Genomic DNA, 24,383 nt, shown 5'->3' with positions numbered 1-24,383 from the left:
AAAAAAAAAAGAGAGAGAGAAGTATAACTATGGGGTCCATAAAACAATAATCCGTTTAAGAATAATTGGAGTATAATTTTTAGCCTTTAATTTTTTTCAATTATTAATTTAATTCTTAAATTTTGGCTCAGTATAATTCAATTATTTTAATTATTAAGTTACCAATTTATATAGACAAAATAAAACGAGGGTATGATTCACTAGAAGGATTAAAACCCCAGATCAGAGTGAGTTGGGTTTGAGAAATGTGCGTGGATGGGGGCAACAGTGAGACACATCATTGTCGGTTAGGTACTCAAAACAAAAATGTCATAGAATAAAAAAAATTAAAATGAAAAAATAATGATGAGAAATATGCTGTCTGCATCTTCATAGAATAACTTTTCAGCAACCACCCCCCCTAATTTTCCCGGGGGTAATAACATGAAAGGCTTTAATAGTTAATACCTTGATAGGATGAGAAGAGAAAATAAAAGGAAAGAAAAAAAAAAAAAATTCTTTCTTAATATTTGGATAAATAAAAGAAAATACATACTTCTTCCATTTAAAAATATAAATTATTTTTAATCAAATCTTACTTATCAATACAATAATTACCCATTTTTAATTAATTCTATCTTTTTATGTTTACCCTATTGAACACCTTACAATAAATATAAAGTCGTTTATCAATAGGAATACTTTTAAAAAAAATAATAATTACACCTTAAAAGATTAAAACTATCTTACATTTTTTAACATTCAACTTCTCAAAAAATACCTTATATTTTTAATGAAAGAAGTAAAAAATAACTAATTTGATAATAATAGTACTTGAATCTGGCTCAATTTATATATTTAAAAAAATATTTTTCTCATTAAAATATCTTCACTTTTTTAAAAAAACTTTAAATAGAGAAACCTATTTGTTTTTATATATCTTTTTTTTTATTTTCCCTTCTTATGTTTTTTTTGCTCTCAGTCTAAAAGTCTAAACGTAAGTCAAGTCAGAATGAGATACCTTTGACAGTGCCATCACCGTAGATGGGCAAAACATCCAACGGTGGAGGGTGAGTGGCAGGATGACAATTGTCATAATAAGGCCAAGAGGCAATAGAATTGCAGCAAATGTAGGTGCAAGGGATCCCTGCCTCCTCTATCATTCGCCTCACCCTCCGCTTCTCTTCATACATCCGGAGCCCCGGTTCCACTGGATCCGCCCGGTCCACGTCATGCCCGAACTCCGACGGCAAATATCTCTGCAACCCCCAATTTCAATTTCATAAAAGACCATTAAAATCCTTTTTTTTATTCTGTTTATAAAATAGCCAGTCATCATTAATTATCTCCATTCTTTATTATTTAATTAAAATACACCTATTTTTCTACTAACTTAATAAAATAATTCTTTCAAAGATTCGGTCCCCACAGCAGAGTCGTATTCAAGGGGGGAAGTTTATTATTTAATTTTAAATATTATGAATTAAGGCTGAATAGTTTGCGGCCAGTAGTTTATTTTGCCGAAGAAAGAATTTTCTGTTTAGTTGCAAAAAGAAAAAAGAGACTTTTTCTGGCCGAACGCAAAAGATGTCGTATATGGACGTCCAAACACAAGGTAGTACTGATTTTCATGTACAACGAACCAGAAAAATTTATTAATAAGGACAACATTTATTTCAAATTTAAATTTAAATTTAAATATCCTTTTTTAAAAGAATGTACTCCCTTCATTTAAAAATGTAAAACATGTTTAATCAAATCTCATCCTTAATAAAATAGTTACTTATTTTTTAATTAATCCTATCTTTTTATATTTATCCCTATTAAACACCATATAGTAAATATAAATTCATTATTAATAGAGACGCTTTTGAAAAAAAGGTAACGATTACACCTTGAAAGATTAAAAATATTTTACTTTTTTAATATCCAACTCTTTAAAAAATATTTTATATTTTTATACAGAAGGAGTATAAATTATACGAGAAGTCTAAAAATATTTATTGATCTTATTAGTATTGTAAATTTTTTATCATAAATATAAGAGAGAATAATTATTTTTTAAATATATATATTTGATATTTTATACCTACTCTTCAAAGGAGAGACAAGCTCAATTTGCTTTGATTTAATGCGGGGCCTTTTGCTACCCTACCTTGCAAGTATCATTCATGAATCGTATCAACATCACTATATTAATATGCATATATATAATTAATTATAAATATATAGTATATTTTATAAAGCATCCCACGTATTATATATATAAGGCTGATCATTAATGTTCTATGCTCTCTATCATCATGAATCTTTTCGTTCGTTAGTGTATTTATTTATAATCAGTCATTCTCGAACCTTTTTGTAGAAATAAATTGCTCCCTTCATCTTAAATTATAAGATATTTTTTTAAAAAAAATTAATATTTTAAAATATAAAATATTTTGATAAAATAAAGTTTTATTAATGATATTTTTTTAATATTATTCTTTCATGTATTCTCTCTCTTCAATATTCTTTATCAATGAAGTATTAAATGAAGAGATTTTTTAAAAGTTTATACTTTTGTCTTAAAAAATAAGATAATAAAGTGTATTTAATAAGTTTTATTAATATATAAAATTTTACCTAAAAATATTTTATAATTTGATACAAAGTGAGTATAATCTTGATGTTTTCCTCGTTCGTAACTTTCATTCTGTTTAATTTAATTTTTCATATTAACAAAAAAGAAAAGAAAGAAAAGAAAAGAAACACGGACAAAATGAACTACAGGGTCTTTGACTTTCTGCATGGTGCGTGTCCTCCCTATCTACCCTTCTACCCATCCAAGAGTTATTATTTTATAAATTCTTCCCTGACTCGTTGGAGTAAATTAATTAATTAAATCTTTAGAGACCCAAAAAAAAATTTATCAAATAACTGAGATTTCATAAATTATTATTATTATTATTATATTTTGCCAACAAGTTTTCATAAATTGTTAAAATATGACTACCAAGATGACAGAACTGATTAGATATACTTTTTTGGGTTGGTTGGTTGGTCCAAGATTCGATGTACTTGAGGAAGAAGATGGACTCGTGGTGGTGTTCATAATTTTTCACTAAAAAAGGAAAATAGAGAGACAGAGATAGAGACAGAGAGAGAGAGAGAGAGAGAGAGAGAGAGAGAGAGAGATGATACCTTAATAGTTTTGACAGATTTCATGGCCTCCACAAGAGGGAGCTGATCAAGAACGGCTTCGCCTCCCACTGCCGATATTACAATCTCTATGTCGTTCTCTTTCAATATCTTCTCCATCACTTCCTTCTCTTTAATCGATCCCTGTATCAACACCAAACAATTTTTAACAGCTGTTTCTTTTAAAAAACATAATAATTAAAAAAGGTTTAGAATAATATATTTGCTCACATGAAGAATAGTGGCCCCCTTCTTTTGAAAAGCTTTGACAAGGGCGGCCTTGGGAGGGGCGAGCGGTCCACCGCGTACGAGCACGAAGGTGGAGTGGCCGGCGGCGAGGCTGGCCTCCGCCACGAACCGACCGATGAAACCCGTCGCTCCGACGATGAGTACCCGTCTGATTGGGGCGGCGGAGGCGGCTGCAGCTGTGGCGGCGGCAGGGGGAGTTGCTGGTGGCACCGTCATTTCCAACCTCGTACTTTGCTTCCCCTGATGTATAATTTTTTTTCTTTTTAGCAAGAGCCTGATACTTGCGGGTGCAATGGGATTGTCGTTTATATAGGATAAGGCCCGAACTACAATTTTTCAACTACTCTTCAACACCTATGCACGTGGAAAATTCCAACTATTTTTATTTTGATTTATTATTATGACAAGTGTTCAACAATGAACGACATTCTTGCACACGACACAGCTCGTATTAAATATAACTGTTTTTTTTTTTAACATGCCATAAATTTTTTATAGCGTTCTCCCTGGTTCACCTCATCAGATTTTTTTAAACAAGCTATTCAAAGTAGCCTTTTAAAATAATCAGGAATTTATTTTTTTTGAATTTTGAGTATTTTTAAAAATTTAAATAAATATTATAAAATTTTACAAAATAGATTTTTTTAAAAATGGATAATTAATTTTTCATCAAAAAAAAACTTAAACAAGGGAACCCATACGAAAGTTATAAAATATCTTCTTTTTCTACACTAGACTACTGTTATGGCCATGGGAGCTTCATGTGGATTTTCAACTTTTTAAATTAACGAACATGAAACTTATAAATAAATAATAATTTAAAAAATAAATATTTGAAAAGAAATTATTGAACAATCTTGTTGGTGACAAGTCATCTCACCCACTAATCCGTCTTGGGAAAAACGCTTTGACGGTACCCTCGGGATTTATATGTTTTTTATTAGGTAAATTATTATTATTATTATTATTATTATTATTATTATTATTATTAAAGCATTTTCCACTAGCATTGAGATTACAAGCGAGACCAAAGTTACGACCGTATCACTAAGCTACAAAGCCTTTGAGATTGAGTAAATTACTTTGAAGGTAAAGATAGCACGAACTTTAACGGTTCAACCCATGTGCAGATAACATTCTTGTCTTTAAAAGATGACAAAGAACACCCCCCCCCCCCCGGATTATTAGTAGATTTTCAATTTTCTGTAGATAACCCTCATATTATTAATTAATTTATTGTTTTACTAATTGAGTGTTTATACAATGTTAATGACTAAATACATATTCCTTTAAACTTTATTTTCTATAGATAACTTCCTTAGACTTTTAATTATATGCAGATGACTTCTTTAAATTTTAAATTATGTGTAAATAAATTCATTATTCTATTATTCTTGTGAAAGAATGAATAAATTAATAGTAGATGAGTTATTTGCATTGATATAAAAATTCAAAAGTCCAATGTACAAACTAAAAAGTAAAAACCCACACATTAACCCAAATTTTAGGGAGTTTATGTACTCCTTCTTGTCCAAACTGTAAGATATTTTTTGGAACAATTATTTTGCATATTTTTATAATTTTTAAAATTTTGAATTAGGTTCATGTAGCTGGGTTTATTTTAATCAAGCTCTTGTAGTTTGATCTGTTAGATTTATTAATCCCTAATGAGTCAAATTATTAATGAATGATTTATTTTAACCTCCAAGGATTAACAAATCTAATGCAGACACCTTATTCAAAATTAAATAAAATCACAAGGGCCTGTGGATTAATTTTTCCATAATTTTTTTAATTAATTTTGGTCTAAAATATAAGTCACTTAGCACTTTTCAAAATCATTTTTTCTAATTTTTTCTTATATTAATTAATGTGAGGGTGAGAAATATAATCCGTCTAAACAATTTTTCTTACGCTTCATAATAAGGGGTTAAGGGCAAAAGAGAATTCTACCCAAAAAAGGGGGCCAAAAGAGAAAAATATATCATCTTGTTATAAAAGAAAGCAAGGAAATAATTTTTGCAAAAAAATTTTTTTTTTATTGATTTTTAAAATTTGATTGTCTCTTATAAATTGGATAGGATGGGGGTATAATTTATAGAGTTTAAACGAAAAAACATACTTTTACGATGTATTATTAAATTTATTATCACTCCATAATTCATTTATAATAATTCACGTTATTTGATTTTTTTCTAACACCGGAGCTCGTCATTTGATTGAAAGCATGGCATTTTTCTAGTTTTGTCTCTGATCAAATTTTCAAGGAAAATGTATCTGGTCATCCAATGATGGAATCTGTCATATTATTAAAATTTGGACGAAGAAAGAAAAAATGATCCTCCACAAAGAAGGGACCGTATGGACGAAGAAAGAGAATAATACTTGCTTCCAAAATACATCAATGCCGTGCGCGGCTTCATTTTGTTTCCAAGACAATGTAGGGGTAAAATTGTCCATTTATTAAAAAAATTTGACTACTCTAGTATTTAAAAAAAAAAATAGCTACTAATGCCTTTTAAATTATAAACCACTTTAAAAAAAAAATTTGACATCTCAAGATGTAAAACACTTTAATAAAAATAAAATTTTATTAATAATATTTTTTAGTATTAATCTTTATATTTTTTTAATATTTTTTAATAAAATATTAAATGAAAGGTATATTTAAAAATTTATATTTATTTTAAAAAAATAAAATTATAAATTATATTTAATAAATTTTATTGATATATGAAGGGATGGACCCGTTTAGAAAAAGAAGGGACAATTACCTCCATGTAATTTGCAAAAGTTACATTTAACTTTTGTTAAAATCATGCTTGCTCCTTTAAAATTGTAATTGTTTCCATAAAAAAAAAATTAATCCTCCCACATTCTTTTTTAAAACTATCAAACATGCATATTTCAAATCATTGTTTAGCCTTTTATTTAGAATGAAAATAAATTTATGGTGCAAGTGAAATAAAGACATAGTATTTTCAAAATTCTCACATAATTTATTTACATATTACTTTAATTATTAGTTAAAATTATATTTTAAAAAAACATAAATATTTATATTTAGAATAAATATTGCCACTATCACTAAATTTTTTTAAGTTTGGATATATATAATTTTATTTAAAGTTATCTTATAATTTAAATGAAAAGATTACTATTTTGAAGTGCAGCTATCACACTGTCAAGCAGCTTTCTAATTTGACTGATAGATGGCCGTCTCTGTGTGAAGAACCACACTGAATAAGCATTAATCAACCATTCTTAATTGGAAAATTAATTTCCCTCTGGAAATTTTGATTTCTGCGTAAAGTTATATTGACTTTTCTTCCGAGCCCCTTCACCTTCGGGTCTCCGTGTTACCAAACCGAACTGAAAAACAAATTAAAAAATTAAGAAAATATAAATATCATAAAATATAATATGTGTATATTTTTTATGAATATTAATAATAAGACGGTAATTATTTAATTAATTAATATTATTAAATCGTGGCAGGGAGTGCGACCAATAATATTGGCCGTATCATGACCCAACTCCTTTTACAGCAAGTCTCCTTAAATTGGACAGGATATTGATTAAATTATTGTATTTTGAATTTTATATATTAGATATTATATTATAAGTAATATATTTAATTGTGAGATTGTCATAACCTCTCTTGCCATTTGATTTAGTAATTATATGATAATTAATTATTCAATCGTGGCTGGGAGTGGGACAATAATATTAGGGAAAAGGACAAGAAAAATCTTCCTTCCATGACTCATCAACTCCTTTTTACAGCGATTATGATTAATTGTAAGGATTTAAAAAATCTGATCAATATTTAAATTAGACAAGACATTGATCTAGATTGAATCAAGTGCAATCGTTTATAATTAAATTATTACATTACAAATTTTATATATTAAATACATATTACATTACAAGCAATATATTTAATTGTGAGATAGTGATAATCTCTCTTGCCATTTAACGAAAGAAAACGTCAATGAACACGTTATCAAAAAAAAAAAACGTCAATAAATATTAAGTTACTATAATTAATAACAGAAATCCCCAGCCAGATGTTATAAAAAAAAATTAATGCAATATAATAAATTGAATATCGAGTATTAAATTACTATAATTAATAACAGCAATCCCGAGCCAGATGTTATGAGAAATTTTTAGATAAACCCAGCATCATTTACAATCTATATGAAAAAAACATGACATTCAAACAACATTTTGATACTAATAATAGTAGAAAGAGGAAAAAAAAAGGAAGGAATTAAATTTGCATTCTGTAATGAAAATAAAATTAATTAAAATAATATTAAATAAGATTTTATTTAGATAACTTGGGTCATTTTAATTGAACAGATAATAAATGACATAACATCCTTAGTCTGTTTAAGAATTTCTACAGATGTTATAAAATAAATTAATGCAATATAATTAATTAAATCTCAAACTATCTACTCCTCTTAAATTCAAAATTTTTTTATTTAGATTTTATTTTAAAATGCAGATTAATTCTTAAAAAATGACGTAAAGCAAATTGCAAGTAATTTAAAGTGACAAATTGAAGTTTCCATCCATTAACAAGAACTAGAATAGGCCCTCATGCATTTGCAAAAAATAAATAAATATTATTTCTGCTTTCCATGACTTATTTACATATCTTTTTAAATAAAAATATCTATGAAATACCCCGACCGATCCTTCATATAAAGAAAAATTTAAAAAAAAATTATTTTTAATTTAAGGTAAAGTTAGAGTAATTATTCTTTTTAATTTTTTGCAATAATTATTTACTATAATTTGATTTCTTAGGCAGTCGTTTATTATTATTATTATTATTATTTTGCAAAGAAGGAAAAAATTTGAAAATTATTAAATTTTTAATAATTATAAAGATATAATTATCATTTCTTAATAAACGTAAAATTGTTTAACTTCATCTTATATCAAAGATCAAACAAAGTATAAATACAATAATAAAAATAAATAAATATAACTTTTTCTGTTTAAAAATGTAAGACATTTTTAATTGAATTTCACTCCTAATAAAATAATTACCTACTTTTTAACTAATTCTATCTTTTTATATTTATCCTTGTAAAATATCTTACAATAAATACAAAGTCATTTATTAGTAAAGATACTTTTTAAAAAAATAATAGTTACATCTTAAAAGATTAAAAATACCTTATATTTTTTAGCATTTAATTCTTTAAAAATATTTTATATTTTTAAATGGAGGGAATACATGTTATTTATTATTTCCATACAGAATCCGAAGGTTAACATTGTAATTCAACCACCAAGCCATAACAAGAAATTAATAACAACGTAAGTAAACTCCCATCACGATCCTTCTCGTCCTCTTCTACATTTGTATGTTGAGGTTTTAGTGGTATGAATTAAAGCCGCGTTATTGGTTTACATTAATTGTGTGCTTTAAATCGAAGGGCCAAATGTCATTCCTTATTAAGCTCTCATTTGATATGTTGCAAAGATTTAAAAAAAAAAAATTAGCTTAAAATTGGAATGAAATTTGGTATGTGCTATTTCAATAGTGAAATAAAATCTTAGCTTAGCATTTTTAACACCGAAAAAAAAAAGCTAGCAACTGATAATATCATATGATTAAAATGGACTCAAGTTAGCAAGAGGTTGAAAGTTTGAATCTCAATCATTATATATATAGTAATTTAAATGAGAATAATTTACCCTTTGTCTTTGGAAGTTTGGTGGAGAAAATCTTGGCCGCTGAAATATATGATTTATACTCATTAAAAAATATGATTAAATGTAAAATAAATATTAATTATTAATATTTAGAATTAGCAAAAGTTGGAACTTCAGTTTTGAAGGTTCGTTATGCAGTCTCCATCACATTAAATTTAATTTGATTTGGCTCTCTTTTACTAATTATATGTGTATGACACATGTCACTGGTGGAATGTCACTTCCAGGGACCAACGATCCTGCTGAGACGGATGTGCGTGTGTGGGTTTGAGGGCTAAAATCTGGTGTTTTAATTTTATATAAATTTTTAATTTAATTCTTTAATTTTATAAAATGTTTTTAAATATTTTTTATTTTCAACACCATTAATTTTATTAACATAAAATTCTAACATTCCAATTTGTGTGGTTGTGTGTGAATTAATAATGATTTGGACAAAATTACTCATTATCTATGAATTATTTGTCCGCAAATAGAATTACAATGTCAGTATTCTGTTAATAAATTAACTTACAATGTCAGAATTAGATTTTGTATATGAAATTAAATGACTAAACTAAATTATTATATACAATTAAAAGATTAAATAAATAAATAAATAAATATATATATATATATATATATATTAAACTTGTGGATTCACATCTCTGAGGTTTAGTTTTCATGATGATTTGATACTATAAATGCTTCTAGCCATATAATTGATTGATGTTGATGTATATCAAACAATCATGGAATCACAATTTCACATTAACTCCTTCCAAATATTTTTTATGAGACACAGGGCCAAGCCTAAAAACATAAATAGATACCAACACATCATTTTTATTTTTAAATTTTTTATTACTTCTAATTTCTTACATATCTTTCTATTACTCAGAAATCATTCACTGACCTTGCTTGTTTGGCTGCATACTTAGTTCAACTTGTATGAATTGAACTTCAATGCTTATCACCCTTATTAATATGATGAGATTTGAATCATCTAAATTTTATTAAAATTTATTAAAATTATTTTATAATTTTTATTTTAATAAATATAAATAAAATAATATAATAATACTTTAAACTTAGACCATTTAAATTAAAATCTAGATGGCCTAAATATCATCATTGTGAGGAGCACCAAGAAAACGAGCCCCAACTTGTACATATTGTTTATTTTATGTATAATTTATTTGTAGTATCAATCATCAATATCAATATATGCAATAAAGGAGGGTTGCACGAAGGACTAACTTGACAGAATTTTGACCTAATCCAAAATTTAGTCCTTTTCATGAAAAAGACTAAGTAAAGCAACTCGTGATCTGATCTGATCATAATATAACCGAAAGTTGAACAGAATCGGACTGGTCCAGTAGGATTAGGAGATTAGTCTCAATCTTGTCCAATATCTTACTTTCTTTTCCTTTCTCATTCATAAGAGGTAGCAATTTATAATATAATAAACTCAATTAATATTATAAAATCACTTATAGTCATATAAAATTTATCACAACAATAAAAATTATAAATTCACAATAATTTCTAACAATAATAAAAAGTATTTTAGTTACAATATAAATTATTCAAATTAAACAACCTTCAACAACATTCAACATGTCTAAAGTTCATCATATTAAGTTAACAACAAATTTCACTAATAAAAGGAGAAGACTAAGGTTGGTCAATGCTAGAATTTTTCTTAATATTCATGACTTCACAAGTATAAAACACAAAAAATACTAATTATTATTATAAATTAACTTATAATAATAATAATTAATAAAATAATTATAATTATATTAAATAAATTTATAGGATTGGACCGGATTAAGCAGTCCAGATGTTTGATCTCTTGTCCAATCCAACCTTATGATATTTAAAAATATCATAAGGTTTTAAATTCATTAATGAAATCATCAATTTTCACATCCATTATTTGTAAGATCCTATAATATTTAAAAATATAACATGGATTATAATACTTGCTTAATTTACAACTATTATAATTATGATTTATAAATAATATTATGATATAAATGGTAGGATGATTCATTATAGCACATGTTTAATTTTTCTTAAAGTGATGCATGCGACAACAAAATTTTGAAAAAGAATAAGCTAGGAAAGTGAAATTTTTAAAAAACATTGATTTTTTTTTTTCATGTGTAAAGGCAACACATTGCAAAGTACAAACTAATCCTTAAATTTCAATTTACATAGGGCAATGTATTTTACTTTAAATACACTAAAATGACTTTTTAATATCAATATTTATTTTTATTTTTATCTTTTTAATACTAAAACATTCATATATATCACACGGGACAAAAATATAGTTTAATTTAATTTGCTGATGATATGGAAAAGAATGAAGGATTAATAAGCATACTAAATCCTAAATTATTGTGAAAATATCATCATAAACCCTAAACTCTTAAATTGTATAAAAACTCTCCTCAACTTCTAAATTCTAAGCACTTTAAACCTTGATATTGATTAGTAAAACGTTGATTGTTATGTGTAATGAGATAGAAGATGATTTGACCAAATTTTGATAAGTTGGCATGCCATGTGTGGAAGGAGGCAGATAAAGGTCGAGTTTCTACAAACTGGACCAATAATAAGAGAAGCAATGAAGCAGACCATCTCAGCTTCCACCATCATAAACCATAAGGGAATTCAGAAATCAGCAATTCTCAAACGAAATGAAAGAGGATCCTATCAACCACACTTTTGCAAGTTCTCAATTCAATTTCTTCAAGATTTTGCAGGCATTGAACAAAAGAGAAGTAGGGTACCGATTTCTTTAGGTTCTTGCAACTCTCTCTAACCATCCAACCCCCAAGTAGTCTCTTCGTATACCTGGCAAACATAGAATTTGCAACCCCAACTCTGCATTGATTTTCTTTGCTTTCCTAAATCTCAAATTGATTGTTTGGATCAATTTCTTATCCACCAAAGGAGGACCAGGTAATCACAAGCTCTCTTAAGAATGGAAAAGGCAAAACCCACCTGAGAGAGACGATTCTGGGAAGGTTAATATAGAGAGAAGTCAATCAAGTACAAAACAGTGGAGAGTTCAAGATCCAAGACATTATTCGTGCAATAGTTTAGGATCTATAATACTCATTAACCTAAGAATCAAACATAGAACTTATTTTACATGTTCATATATCCTTTACCAACAAGGCAAATCATATGCCACTATGGGCAACCGCAAGGGTAAACTTTTTATTTTTAACATATGTTATAAATCTAAAAAATGATTTTACATGATAAAAAAAGTTATCATTTGACAAATTGTGTATAGTGATACAAGATTTGTTAAGAATATTTGATTGTATATATTTAATATACTAATTCTAACAAATTTATTAAAAAAATAAAGGCTAAAATATATTTTTAATCTTTTAATTTTATATAAAATTTTAATTTAGCCCCATAATTTTATAAAGCATCTTTTTAGTCCTTTAGCTTTCACATTGTTAGTTTCAAATAATTATTTTTAATGTAAATTATTTTTAATGCAAATCATTATTTTTTTAAAAAAAGTTAAGGTGCATTTTTCTCATAAACTATTCTCTGTGGTGCATCTAGTATTTTAAACTATTTGTATCATAACAGTTTCATTCTTAAAATAATTAAATCATTGCATATTTCTAAACATCCATAAATAACTTAAGAAAATTTATTTTCTGCCCTTCTTCCTTAATTTTAATTAAAATAAAAATAAGTTTACCTGTCCAAACTACCACCTTTAGATTGGGGAGGGAGGGTAACATTTTTAACATTAAAAAAAAAACCATGGACTAATGGTGAAGAAAATGGATAGATGGGGCTTATTGATAATAGAATACATAAGCAAGCAATAATTAAAAATGTTGGGGATGGCTGGTTGACATAAAGAGGTCCTTCCCAATAATGTGAGATATCATTTTTCTCTCTATCTCTTTGCACTTGACCATTAAAAAGCCGGCATGGCTTCTTTTAATTTATGAACATATGTAATTAAATATAATATTTTAATAAAAATAAAATAGGGAAGAAAACAAATTTGCTTGAGTTATTTAAGAATGTTTAGAAATGTATTATGTTTTAATTACTTTATAGGTGAAATTGGTATGATGCAAATAGTTTATAACACTAAGTGCCTCTCAGAGAATAGTTCAAGGGTAAAAAATACACCTATCTAATCCACTCGGCATAATAAATGACATTTTCCATCAAACTTAAGTTTTAGTCAACATTTTTATAATTAATGTTAGGGTATTTAACGTCAAGGGCAATTATACTACATGTTAATTACTTGAGAAATGAAATTATTACAACAAATAGTTTAGGATATTGATGCTTCTTAGAAAATAGTTTAAGAATAAAAATGTACCTAAACCCTTTAAAAAAAATTAAGGTTAACATGTCAATATTTGTAAATCTTTGTCAATATCTAAAAGTTTGATATAATAATTTTTTATTGATAAAGCTAATAATATTAGGGTTAAAAAATTAAAAAGATACTTTATAAAATTAAGATATTAAAATAAAACTTTATATGAAATTAATGGACTAAAAGATCATTTTAACCAAAGATAATAAACATGTTTGAGGTGTAAATTTTTAAAAGGAGTTATGGTTCTTTTTTTGTGCTGAAAGTATTTTTAGAGGCATTATGAGCATCCTAAAGTGAAATATTCATTCCACCTCACGTTATAAGATAATTTTAAAAATAATTTGATATTTCAAAATTGTATAAAATAATTTGATAAAAATAAAATTTCATTAAATATATATTTTTTTCAATATTTCCTTTCACTCTTTATTATATTATATTTATATTTTTCTTTGATGTTTCATTAAATAAAGGGAATGATGAAAATTTATATTTTTACTTTCTAAAAAATAAAATTGTGAAATGAATTTAATAAATTTTATTGATATATATAGTTTTATTTAAAATTATTTTATAAAATGGGACGGAGCGAGTATAAAATTATGGATTAATTTCACAGTTTGATAATGTTGCCTTTTTTTTAACATTTAATATTATCTAAGCCTATTAAGTCAGAAGACATTTTTTGCCTCAACATGGGTGGTTAAAAAAAGGATAGCTCCACAATTATCTAAACCATTCAATTTCATTATGGTTTAGAAATGTATTATGTTTTAATTACTTCATAGGTTCGGTTCGGTTTGGTTTTTGGGCAAAAACCAAACCGAACTGAACCATTCCTAAAACCAAACCGAACCGAACCATTCGGTTTACTGATGATTGAGACCTGATCGATTTTTATGAAGTTCGGTTTAGTTCGGTTTTATTTTTGGTTTGATTTGGTTTGGTTAAGGTCTTGATCAAGTTTTAATACACTTGTTTAATTTTTTTTCTTTTCTCCATCTTCATAATGGTGCTATGTACTAAAATTAAATTTAATTCTTTTTGACTCCTTTTTTTTATAAATAGAGGTATAAAAATATAATAAAATTTCAATGTGATAACAATAATTAATCATAAAAATTGATATAAGTTTTTAAGATTAAAATTATTTAATATTATGTATTTTCATTAAAATCCTTTGAAAATGTTTATCTATGTATCTATATTTTAATAAATAATAAAAAATTTATTATACAAAATTCAAAACAAAATGTTTCTTGTAGATAAATTGAATGCTGAGGCTTTTAGGTTGTAAATAATTAAATGATGATCATAGCATGATTATTATAATTACTTAATATTATGCATTTTCATTCAAGTATTTTAAAAATATTTATTTATTACTATAAAAAATTTAAAACAAAATACTTCTTGTAGATAAATGGTTATATATTTTACAAATAATAGAATTTTTTTAATCAAGTTTGGTTCGGTTTGGTTCAATTTTTAGTACTCAAAACCGAACCTAAACCGAACCAATCAATTTTTATATCATAAAAATCGAAGCAAACCTAATTGTTGTTCGGTTTTGATTGGTTTTTATTGGTTTGAATTAGTTTAGATTGGTTTTGAATACCCTTAAATTATTATCACCCATACTGTAAGATTAAATTAAATAAACAACTTCATATTTATTATATTTTATATTATAATTAATTTATTATATTTATTAATAATATATCATTATATATTAAACTCTCATAAATTTTTAAATTTTTAATGATAAATTTTTTATATTTTAATAATATTTTTTTATATCAATAATAATTTTTTTATATATCAATATCAATTAATTATATTTTAAAATTTTAAAATTTTTAATTTATATATTTTGAGTATAGGGTTTTTTGTCAATTAGTGGGCCAAGTCATCTCAAATTAATTAGTCGATGACTTCAAAAACATCACACACCTCACATGTAATAAGGAAATCAATTTCCAATTTTGGAAAACCAGTTTCAGTACGTGTTTTTTTAAAAATTATCATGTTAGGCTATTAAGTTTTAAAACATAAATTTACTCTTAATTTAATCTATTTTACAAAGTATTTTGATGACTTAGTATATATGCAGTTGAATGAGAATAAATTAGCTCTCAAATAGTTTAATTTTTATTTAATCTAGTTCAATATGCTGCAATTTGTTCTTTTGTTTTTTTAATTACGAGTCTATTTTCTTTTTACCAAAATAATTACATTTTTTTAATCAATTTACATGGCTCCATTAATATTTTACTTTCCATGTCAACATATTTTAATAGTGTTGCTTTTTATTTAAACAAGTAGCCGTGTGCAAAATGATAAATCTCATTACTAATTTTGACAATTTTTTTAATAATTTAACAAGTAAATTTTAATAAAATAAAAAGCTCACATGAGATTTTAAAAAATAAAATTTTAGTAATAAAAATAAACAAATATTTATAAAAACCCATGCATATTAAATTGTTTTAACAAATCTACATTGATAATTTAACAAGTGATCATTTGTATAATGATAAGTCTTATTACTAGCTTTAAAAATTTTTTTTAATAATTTGATAAGTAAATTTTAATGAAATAATAAGTTCATATAAGCTCTTGATTTGTAAACTTTTAAAAATAAAAAAATTAATCATTTATGAAAATTAATGTACATTAATTTTTTTAACAAGTCCCATTAATATTTTAACTAGTAGCCATTTATGAAATGACAAGTAACTATCAAACTCTTAATGAATATTGGCATGAAAAGTAAAAAATAAAGTTAATAATATATTTAATAATTTGCATTATATAATTTAAAGGTATTGCTAACTTAATGGCCAGAAACCTTTTTAGGTTATCAATAGGTTGTAGGTTCAAACCCTCTTTAGCCACCTGAAAAAATTAATTTGTCAGTTTTGCCGAAGCTCCAATGGCCAGCAATGGAGTTATGGCAACCGGTGATAGTGGAGGAGTTAAAATAAATAAATGAGAAGTAATTTTCACACTAAATCTTAATTACACTTTGGTCTCTTGATCTTGTAGAATAAATTCAAAATTCTTTCACCCTTCTTGGCAAATAAGATGTTGAGGTACTTTATTGTGAATTTTCCTTTAAACAATGACTTTGGTTTGATTAAAGGTAGTTTTGAATGTTTAAACCTTATTTTGTTTGAGTAATGATAGATTCCAGGAAGTATACTTATTCCCCAAAAAAAACGGAAATTTTAAAAATTCATTGAAATATCCTACATTTAATTAATTTACTTGATATTAAGAAAATAGTTAATAGTACTATAAATAAAGTGAAAAAAAAAGTTTGGCCTATAAAACTGTGCAGTTTAAACTAAAAACTTGTTCGAGCCAAGCTTTAAATCATGGGTTTTTAAAGGTACTTGAACTCACTTTTTTACTAGAAATGCCCCAGAGGGGTTCGATATTTTTTCACTTTTGATTAACCTCCACTTTACTATAAATAGATGACGGTTTAAGGCCAATCACAATATATCTCCTGTTTAATCTCTTTTTATTAATGCATCTATTTCTCATTTAAAAAAAACTTTTTACATTGATTAAAATTGACATTTTATATTGGCTTTAAATATTTATCAAAATGCTATCACTTCTTTTTTTGTACCTATTCCTTTTTAATTGGTGCGAAATATAGGTGCCAAAACATATATTTGTAGTAGTGAGAGAAGTGTTGATCGGTCCAATGAAATGATTTTTTTTTTTGTGATCAGTTTGTATTTGATTATAATTTTGGCAATTAATTTTTAAATTAATATTTTAAACAGTTTAATGATTAATTTGATTTTCAATGCCTTAATTTTTAACCATTTACTAGGATCCTAATAATCATGCTTCCAACATGTCGGCCTCAAGCTCAAGTATGCACAAATACAAAAGCTTGGATGCTTCATTTGTAGGGCCTGAGTTTTGATAATAGGTTCAATATTAGCTGGCGGTTACGAGTACTCAAGCTCGTGGTCTTGAGGTAACAATGCTGTTGTCGTTAGAATTACATGCAACATATTCAAAAGATGTTTGTTAGCTGAGGTACTTGTGGTCACCTAGTGGCGCCGACACTCTTCTAATAAAAAGATTGCTTTGTTCAATTTCTGTACCAATGGGCAGAGTGTAAATATGGATGTGTGTGGATAATATGTGTAATTGGTCCATACTAAAAAAGAAAGAAAGAAAAAGAAAAAAAAATTTGTTAGTTCTATTTCGTGGTCAAAGAGGTACAGGAATTCAGTTGAAGGAGAAGGCAAGTATAATATGAATTAATGACTGACTAAATTATTTAATTTAATATAAAACCAACAGTTCATTTGTTAAAACATCAGGAGAATGATACATATAAATTCTACCCGAAAAAAAAATGATAAAAGAGAACCACAAAATGGGATAATTATCTTGAAATCTCTAAGAGAATTTGTCTAACATTAAATTTTTTCATAAAATGACAACTTTAGAATAGTAAATGATTACTTTCATCAATCGAGTAGCTACATTAGTATAAGGAATAACTACTTTTATTTCTTAACACTTATGAAATGAAATTTTAAAATAAAAATAGTCATTTCCTACGCGCACAAACACATATATGCATATATTAGAACAAAACTTAGTACCATCCTCTTGTATTTATAAGACTATATCTATTGACTTTTAATACAGACTCTTTACAAAGTTTAATTAAAAAAATCAAGGACTCATTTTCAAAAATGCATATTTCTTTGACTTTTGGCTTATATTTCCTCCTGTCCCATTTAAATATTTATTAAATTAAATTGATGTAAATATTTATAAAAATTAAATTCTAAAAAAGAGGGCATATGATATTTATGGTTATTAAAATTTTCTTTTTTTATTAAATATAATTCATTTACCTCTTCTGTACAGTGGAGAAACAATTAAAGAAAATTATTTTATAAATTATTATTTTCTTCATTATGATACTATTGCTATTTAAGATTATAAAATATAGATAAGTTTTGAATTGAATCATTTTCTGCTAAAATATACTTCTAATCCTTTAACTTTACAGTAGGTTTTATTTTGGTTACTTAATTTCAAAAAAAAAATATTTTTAATCATTTAATCTTAACACCATTAGTTTCATCATAAAAAAATTTATATTGAATTTTTAAATATTGAAAAAATATTTTTAAATATTGACTTATTAAATTTAATTTTTTAAAAAATAATAATTATCAGCACAAAAAATAATTATTTAAAACTAATGGTGTTAAATTAAAGGACTAAAAAATATATTTTATAAAATCAAAAGATCAAAATAAAATTTTATGATAAAATTAGAAAATTAAAATTATACTTTGGCTATAATTTTTTTAGGCCGTGAGTGAAACTTTTTAAATATTACAAAGTGCTCATTGATAAATACTTCTTCTGAACGGTGAACCATTATGGGAAGGAATCTTCGTTTTGGCGCCCGTTTTTTTTTTTTTTTTTGGGAGTCCCCATCCTATTACTTTTCTTCTTCTTCTTCTTCTTCTTCTTCTTCTGTTTTTTTTGTCTATGGAGGTCCCAATTTAATAAGTGGACCAGAATTAACGAACCATCATAAATTAATCTATGGCTGGAATCTCACTGGACCATTACGTGATTCTGGTAAAACTTAAAGAGAACTCGTACAGCCACACGTACCTCTACATATACAATTGATTGATTGATAATTGATGTTGATATAAAAGATAATGAAGCAAATTTATATTTTATTTGGATACATAGTAATTTGAATTTAAATGTATAAAAGTATATAAATTTGAAATAAAAGTGGATAAGGACTATAGAATTAGAATAATGAACTATACAATTTAGGTTTAGCTAAAAAAGTTGATATTTTAAGATATAATAAATTTAAATTTAAATTTTTGTTAGTAGAAATGCCTCCATTTAATGTCCGATCGTTTCTTAAATAAAATTATTTTTAATAAAAAAATATATGTAAACTATAAAAAAAATTATACAATTTATAATGTTTGAATATGTGACCTGTAATCTATGGTAATTTTGGCTTTTTTTTAAAGGGTTCCCTGAGTGGTCACAAATATAAGGCCTATGGTTAGCGTGGAGGCAAAATTATTTTAAAAAGATGTTGTTTAAAAAACAACATATATTTATTTATAGATAAATAAATAAAGGAAAACTTGCCAAAAAAATCCATCGCTAGCAATTTATTGCACTAAGGGACTTGGAATCTTAGAAGGACCAACGCCTTTCTGTGCCGATATTTTAGAACTATAAATGACTCAAATATCTTAATGAAATAAATCCAAAAAATAGAAATGGCCATGGTCCTTTGATGTCAATATTTGGGGTTCTTTGATGTCAATATTGGAAACGGTAAATTTCTTTATGGTAGAAAATGTGTAACAACAAAAGTATTTATATATAATAAAAGAAAATTACATTTTATAAAAGATTTTTGCACTCAATGAAATATGCAACATCATGATAGTATTTTGTATTTACCTGTAGCTTCCTTGCATATATAGAAAAAATTATATATAAGTAACAGAGCGTTGCATGTGATAGGAGAACATTTTTTATAATACTAAGTATACATATTCAAATATACCTTCAATTTTCAAGAAAACTTCATGGATATTTGAATATGTCTTCAATTTTTATGAAAATGTAACTGAATATTTTGAAAATATACATCCATAGAAGATTAAGGATGAACATTTTGCCATTTCGGTAATCTAACTATCAGTCTTTATTCTTCTAAAGGACCTAAGTCCTTAAACATATTTCAAGTACCTTGGAGCAATAAATTTGTTGGAGAAGGATTTTTAGGCAGTTTTCTTATAAAATATGCTCATGTAAAATTTTGTATTAAATTGTTTTCAAGCATACATGCCCTTAATTGGCATGCTTATACATTGAGTGATGCTTGACGGCTTTGAAGCTCGTTAGCTAAGCCTCAATATTAACACAAAATTCTTTATTTATTTCAGCCAGTTAATTCACAAAATTGACATCAAAAGAACGGCACGATTTTTGTAATAATCTCAAACTCTCATATGGATATATAACATAATCGTTTTTATTTGCATAAATGTAATAAATTTTATCCATGTCGTTTTTAAAACCGATGTGAATAAACATGTTTACTATTATCATTTATCGCTTTATTTAAATTCTTTCAATGGACGAAGTAGAAAGTCCTTATTATGTGTCATTATTATCTCTTTATAGTTTATACTACATCATTTATAATCCATTTAATTAATAAAATTATACTATTGTAATCAAATAAATATTATCTATTATTTTCAAATATTTTATTTTTAGAATAGAATATCTCTATAATTTTTTATCTTTTTTATTTTTATTATTATCAATGCAAAATTAATTTATATTTATATCAATATAATATGTTATGTTTTTATTAAATGATGTATGAATAACATGGTGTATTGAGTTTTATATAAAAATTTTGGGTAAAGTCAATGAACGGTGGTGTTAATTATTAACTGTGAAGAATGCAACCACTGTACTCCTGTGGTAATGATGCTGCCATGATTATAATCACATGCAAAGGTTTGGGGAGATAGTTGTTGGACTTAGATCTATCTATCACCCAAAGAGATATAAATTCAGTTGAAGGGACAAAAATTGATTTAAAATTAATAAATGACTAAATTAATTAATTTAGTATAAAATAAACAATTTATGTGTTTAAAAAGGTTGCTAAATAAATATTTATACTAAGTTGGGATAACTTGATGGATGAAAACCATAAAGATATTCATGTGATCATTGACTGAAAATTAAAAAATAAAAATAAAATTTTAAAAATAGAAAAGGTTGCCTAGAACAATATTGTTATATACTCCATCCGTTAAAAAATATAAGATATTTTTAACTAAATATCACCTCTTAATAAAGTAATTACCTGCTTTTCAACTAATTCTGTTTTTTTTATTTACCTCTATTAAATACCCTACAATAAATATAAAATTATTATCAATACGGGCACTTTTAAAAAAAGTATTAATTATACCTCCAAAGAAAAAAATGCCTTATATTTTAAATATCTAACTTCTCAAAAAATATCTTATATTTTTAAACGGAGTAAGTACAAGAAAACATCTGTACACAATAAAAAAGTAAAATGCAAATGACATTAAAAGCCAGGTCCTTAAATTTTATTCTTACTTCTGCCATAAATATAGCTTCACTGCATAAATGCCCATATGAGAATATAGTTAGCAACTCTTATGTAATACTACATAATTATAACTTAATAACATTATAATATTAAAAGGATTCTTTTCTGTAAAAAAAATTTAAAAATTACAAAAAAAAAAGATTCTCAGTCCTTTTTAAATAATTTTTGTTTCTTTATTTATAATTTTTGAGTTCTTTTATGTAATCTTCTTGATCTTTTTTATTATTTTGTAGTTAACTAATTGTCAAATTAACTTTTGTTAATAGTAAAATTAATATTATATTATTTTTAAAAGTTGAAGAAGAATCTGCACTAAAAATAAGTTTGAAAATCCAAACACTTTTAAATTTATAGTTTAAAAATTAAATTATCCTTTAACCCCCGAAAAATTGGAGGGAGCATTTGACAGAATCATAGAACATAGATATATTTTTCAACCACCTCGGTAAATAGGATATATTGATAATTAATTGTCTTGTTTAAAATCTGTGTTCAATTTTTCCAGAAAAAAAATTGAAGGAAGGATATGCTAAGCTAATTGCTAGAAACTAAATATCTACTACGTTGAAGAGTGCTACTTGTGCAACATAACACATTTAATAATGTGATAATAAAATAAAATTTATGAATCAAGTAGGAATTTGATATAGGATTATTCAAATATTTCAACAAAATATATTTTGAATAAAATATACCTTTGGCCTTTTAACTTACATTTCATTTTGGTTCCAAAGCATTACAAAACACTATAGCTATTGTTTTATTGGGAGCTGGCACTTTATTAGTTATTGGAAAATTCACTACTATTTACTGGATACATGCTGATACAAGAGAACTATATCAAATTTGCTTTGTATTGATTTGAGTGTTTTTGGAATGATCAGAACTGAATGTGTTGCTTGACCAAGTCTCCCTATAATTTCATTGGGTTATTTTAAGATTTTAGTCCAAATAATTAGGCTTGTGGCCAATTTATATGTGAATAAACATGACATGAATGAACATATTTATTGTTCTCTCTCTCTTTTTTTTTTAAATTCCTTTAATAGATGATGTAGAAAGTCCTTTGAGGCCAACTTAAAGAAAATACACATTCATGAGTGCAAATGGATTTGAATTTAATGAGTGACTGGAGGATATTCATTGAATGAATGTCTTAATTATCACTATTAAATTTCATCAAGATTTAAAAGTTATCAAGATATATTACTCTTTAAAAATTAAAAATAATTTCCATCAACATCCTTGCATACATTATCCTTCCAAAGTTTTAGCTTTAAAATTGTCGCATAGTATATAACAAAAATATCTAATAATCATTTGGTTAAATTAAATAATTTTTATAGTACTATGTAAAATATTAATTGAGTGAGTGTGTTTAAGCCGCTCATTAAATTTAAATCCTAGTGCAAGTATATGCCAATACGAGAGCTTAATGGGCCTGGTTGATATTTGTAGATTTTTGGTTGTAGAGTTAGGATTTAATTTCTCTTCTCCACTAATCCTTCACTACAAATCTAAATCAGCAAATTTAAATTAACAGTCCAAATTTACTGTGTATTCTTCTTTGCAGAGTAAGAAATCCAACTCGAGTAGGGTCAATGGGTGGTGGTGTTTACTGTCAAGCACTCAAGTGGATTTCAAGTAATGATGCTGCCATTATTTTATAATCACGTGCAAAGATTCTGGGAAGATATTTGTTAGACTTATATTACATATTTTGTTACTATTAACTTATTACTTAAAAATAATATTGATTATGGTGTTATTTGTATCAAATTTTTATTTTATGGAAAATCAATGTCCTATTTTCACAAATAATGTCACGCAAAGAAAATATTACAGGTCATATGCATTGGTCTTGTCAGTTTGAACTTCCAACTTTCAAGTAACCGACACAACAGCTTTTGCATAAGCCAAAGCCCCCAGTATTTTAGTTTTTTAGAAGCTCTGGGAAGATACTATTCCTTTTAATTTTTAATATAAGATAAAGTTAATCACATTAACGTTTGATTTTTGTCTTTCTTTATAATTAATAAAAATAATAAATTTTTATATAGAAATTTAAACCATAATAGACACATAAAGATAAAATTAGAAAATAAAATTAATTACTTGAACTTTGACTTATATTAAGGACATTTTTTAAAAAAATTGTCTTATATTAATGACAAGAAGAAATATATCAAAAGATCACTCATGGTAGATGCAAAGAAAGAAAATAGCAAATAAGTAGTCATGATATGATTTTGTTTGAATTAACGCTTACAGAATTAAAATTTGCATAAACTACATTCTTTAAATGGAAGTTGAGGTAAAAATCAATTACCGTGATATGATTTTTGTTTGGACACTCTTTTATTAAAAAAATTAAATTAATAAATTAAAACTTGTTTGAATGATATAATTGCAAAGCAAATTTAGATCTATAGTGACTAAAAAAGACATGAGTTTTCTGTTATTGCAATTTTAAAATTAAGTAATTTTTAGATAATTCAAAGATTTTATAAAAAAAATCATTTTGTAAATACTTTATAAAAACAGACATTATTTTATGTTTTTTTTTACTAAAATAATTTTTATTTATAAACAGGCATTATTTAATTTTATATTATGTATGTATATATTATAAATATTAATCAATTTAAGAAA

At 25.6% G+C, this 24,383-nt stretch overlaps 1 protein-coding gene across 1 annotated transcript; it reads right to left on the bottom strand.

The window, feature by feature from the left end:
• Positions 1-971: 971 nt before the first annotated feature.
• Positions 972-3,693, bottom strand: LOC129299239 (leucoanthocyanidin reductase-like). The gene is made up of 3 exons (XM_054937705.1): positions 3,391-3,693; positions 3,163-3,303; positions 972-1,238 (listed from the first exon to the last, which is right to left on the bottom strand). Exons 1-3 carry the CDS (start codon positions 3,622-3,624, stop codon positions 987-989), a joined length of 627 nt encoding a protein of 208 aa, XP_054793680.1. The 5' UTR covers positions 3,625-3,693; the 3' UTR covers positions 972-986.
• Between the last annotated feature and the right edge of the window lie 20,690 nt (positions 3,694-24,383).

This window comes from Prosopis cineraria, unplaced genomic scaffold, assembly GCF_029017545.1.
Source record: "Prosopis cineraria cultivar Desert tree isolate PC_DT_omini unplaced genomic scaffold, ASM2901754v1 PC1092, whole genome shotgun sequence".
Classification (NCBI taxonomy): domain Eukaryota; kingdom Viridiplantae; phylum Streptophyta; class Magnoliopsida; order Fabales; family Fabaceae; genus Prosopis; species Prosopis cineraria.
This window is presented reverse-complemented; position numbering and strand designations above follow the sequence as displayed.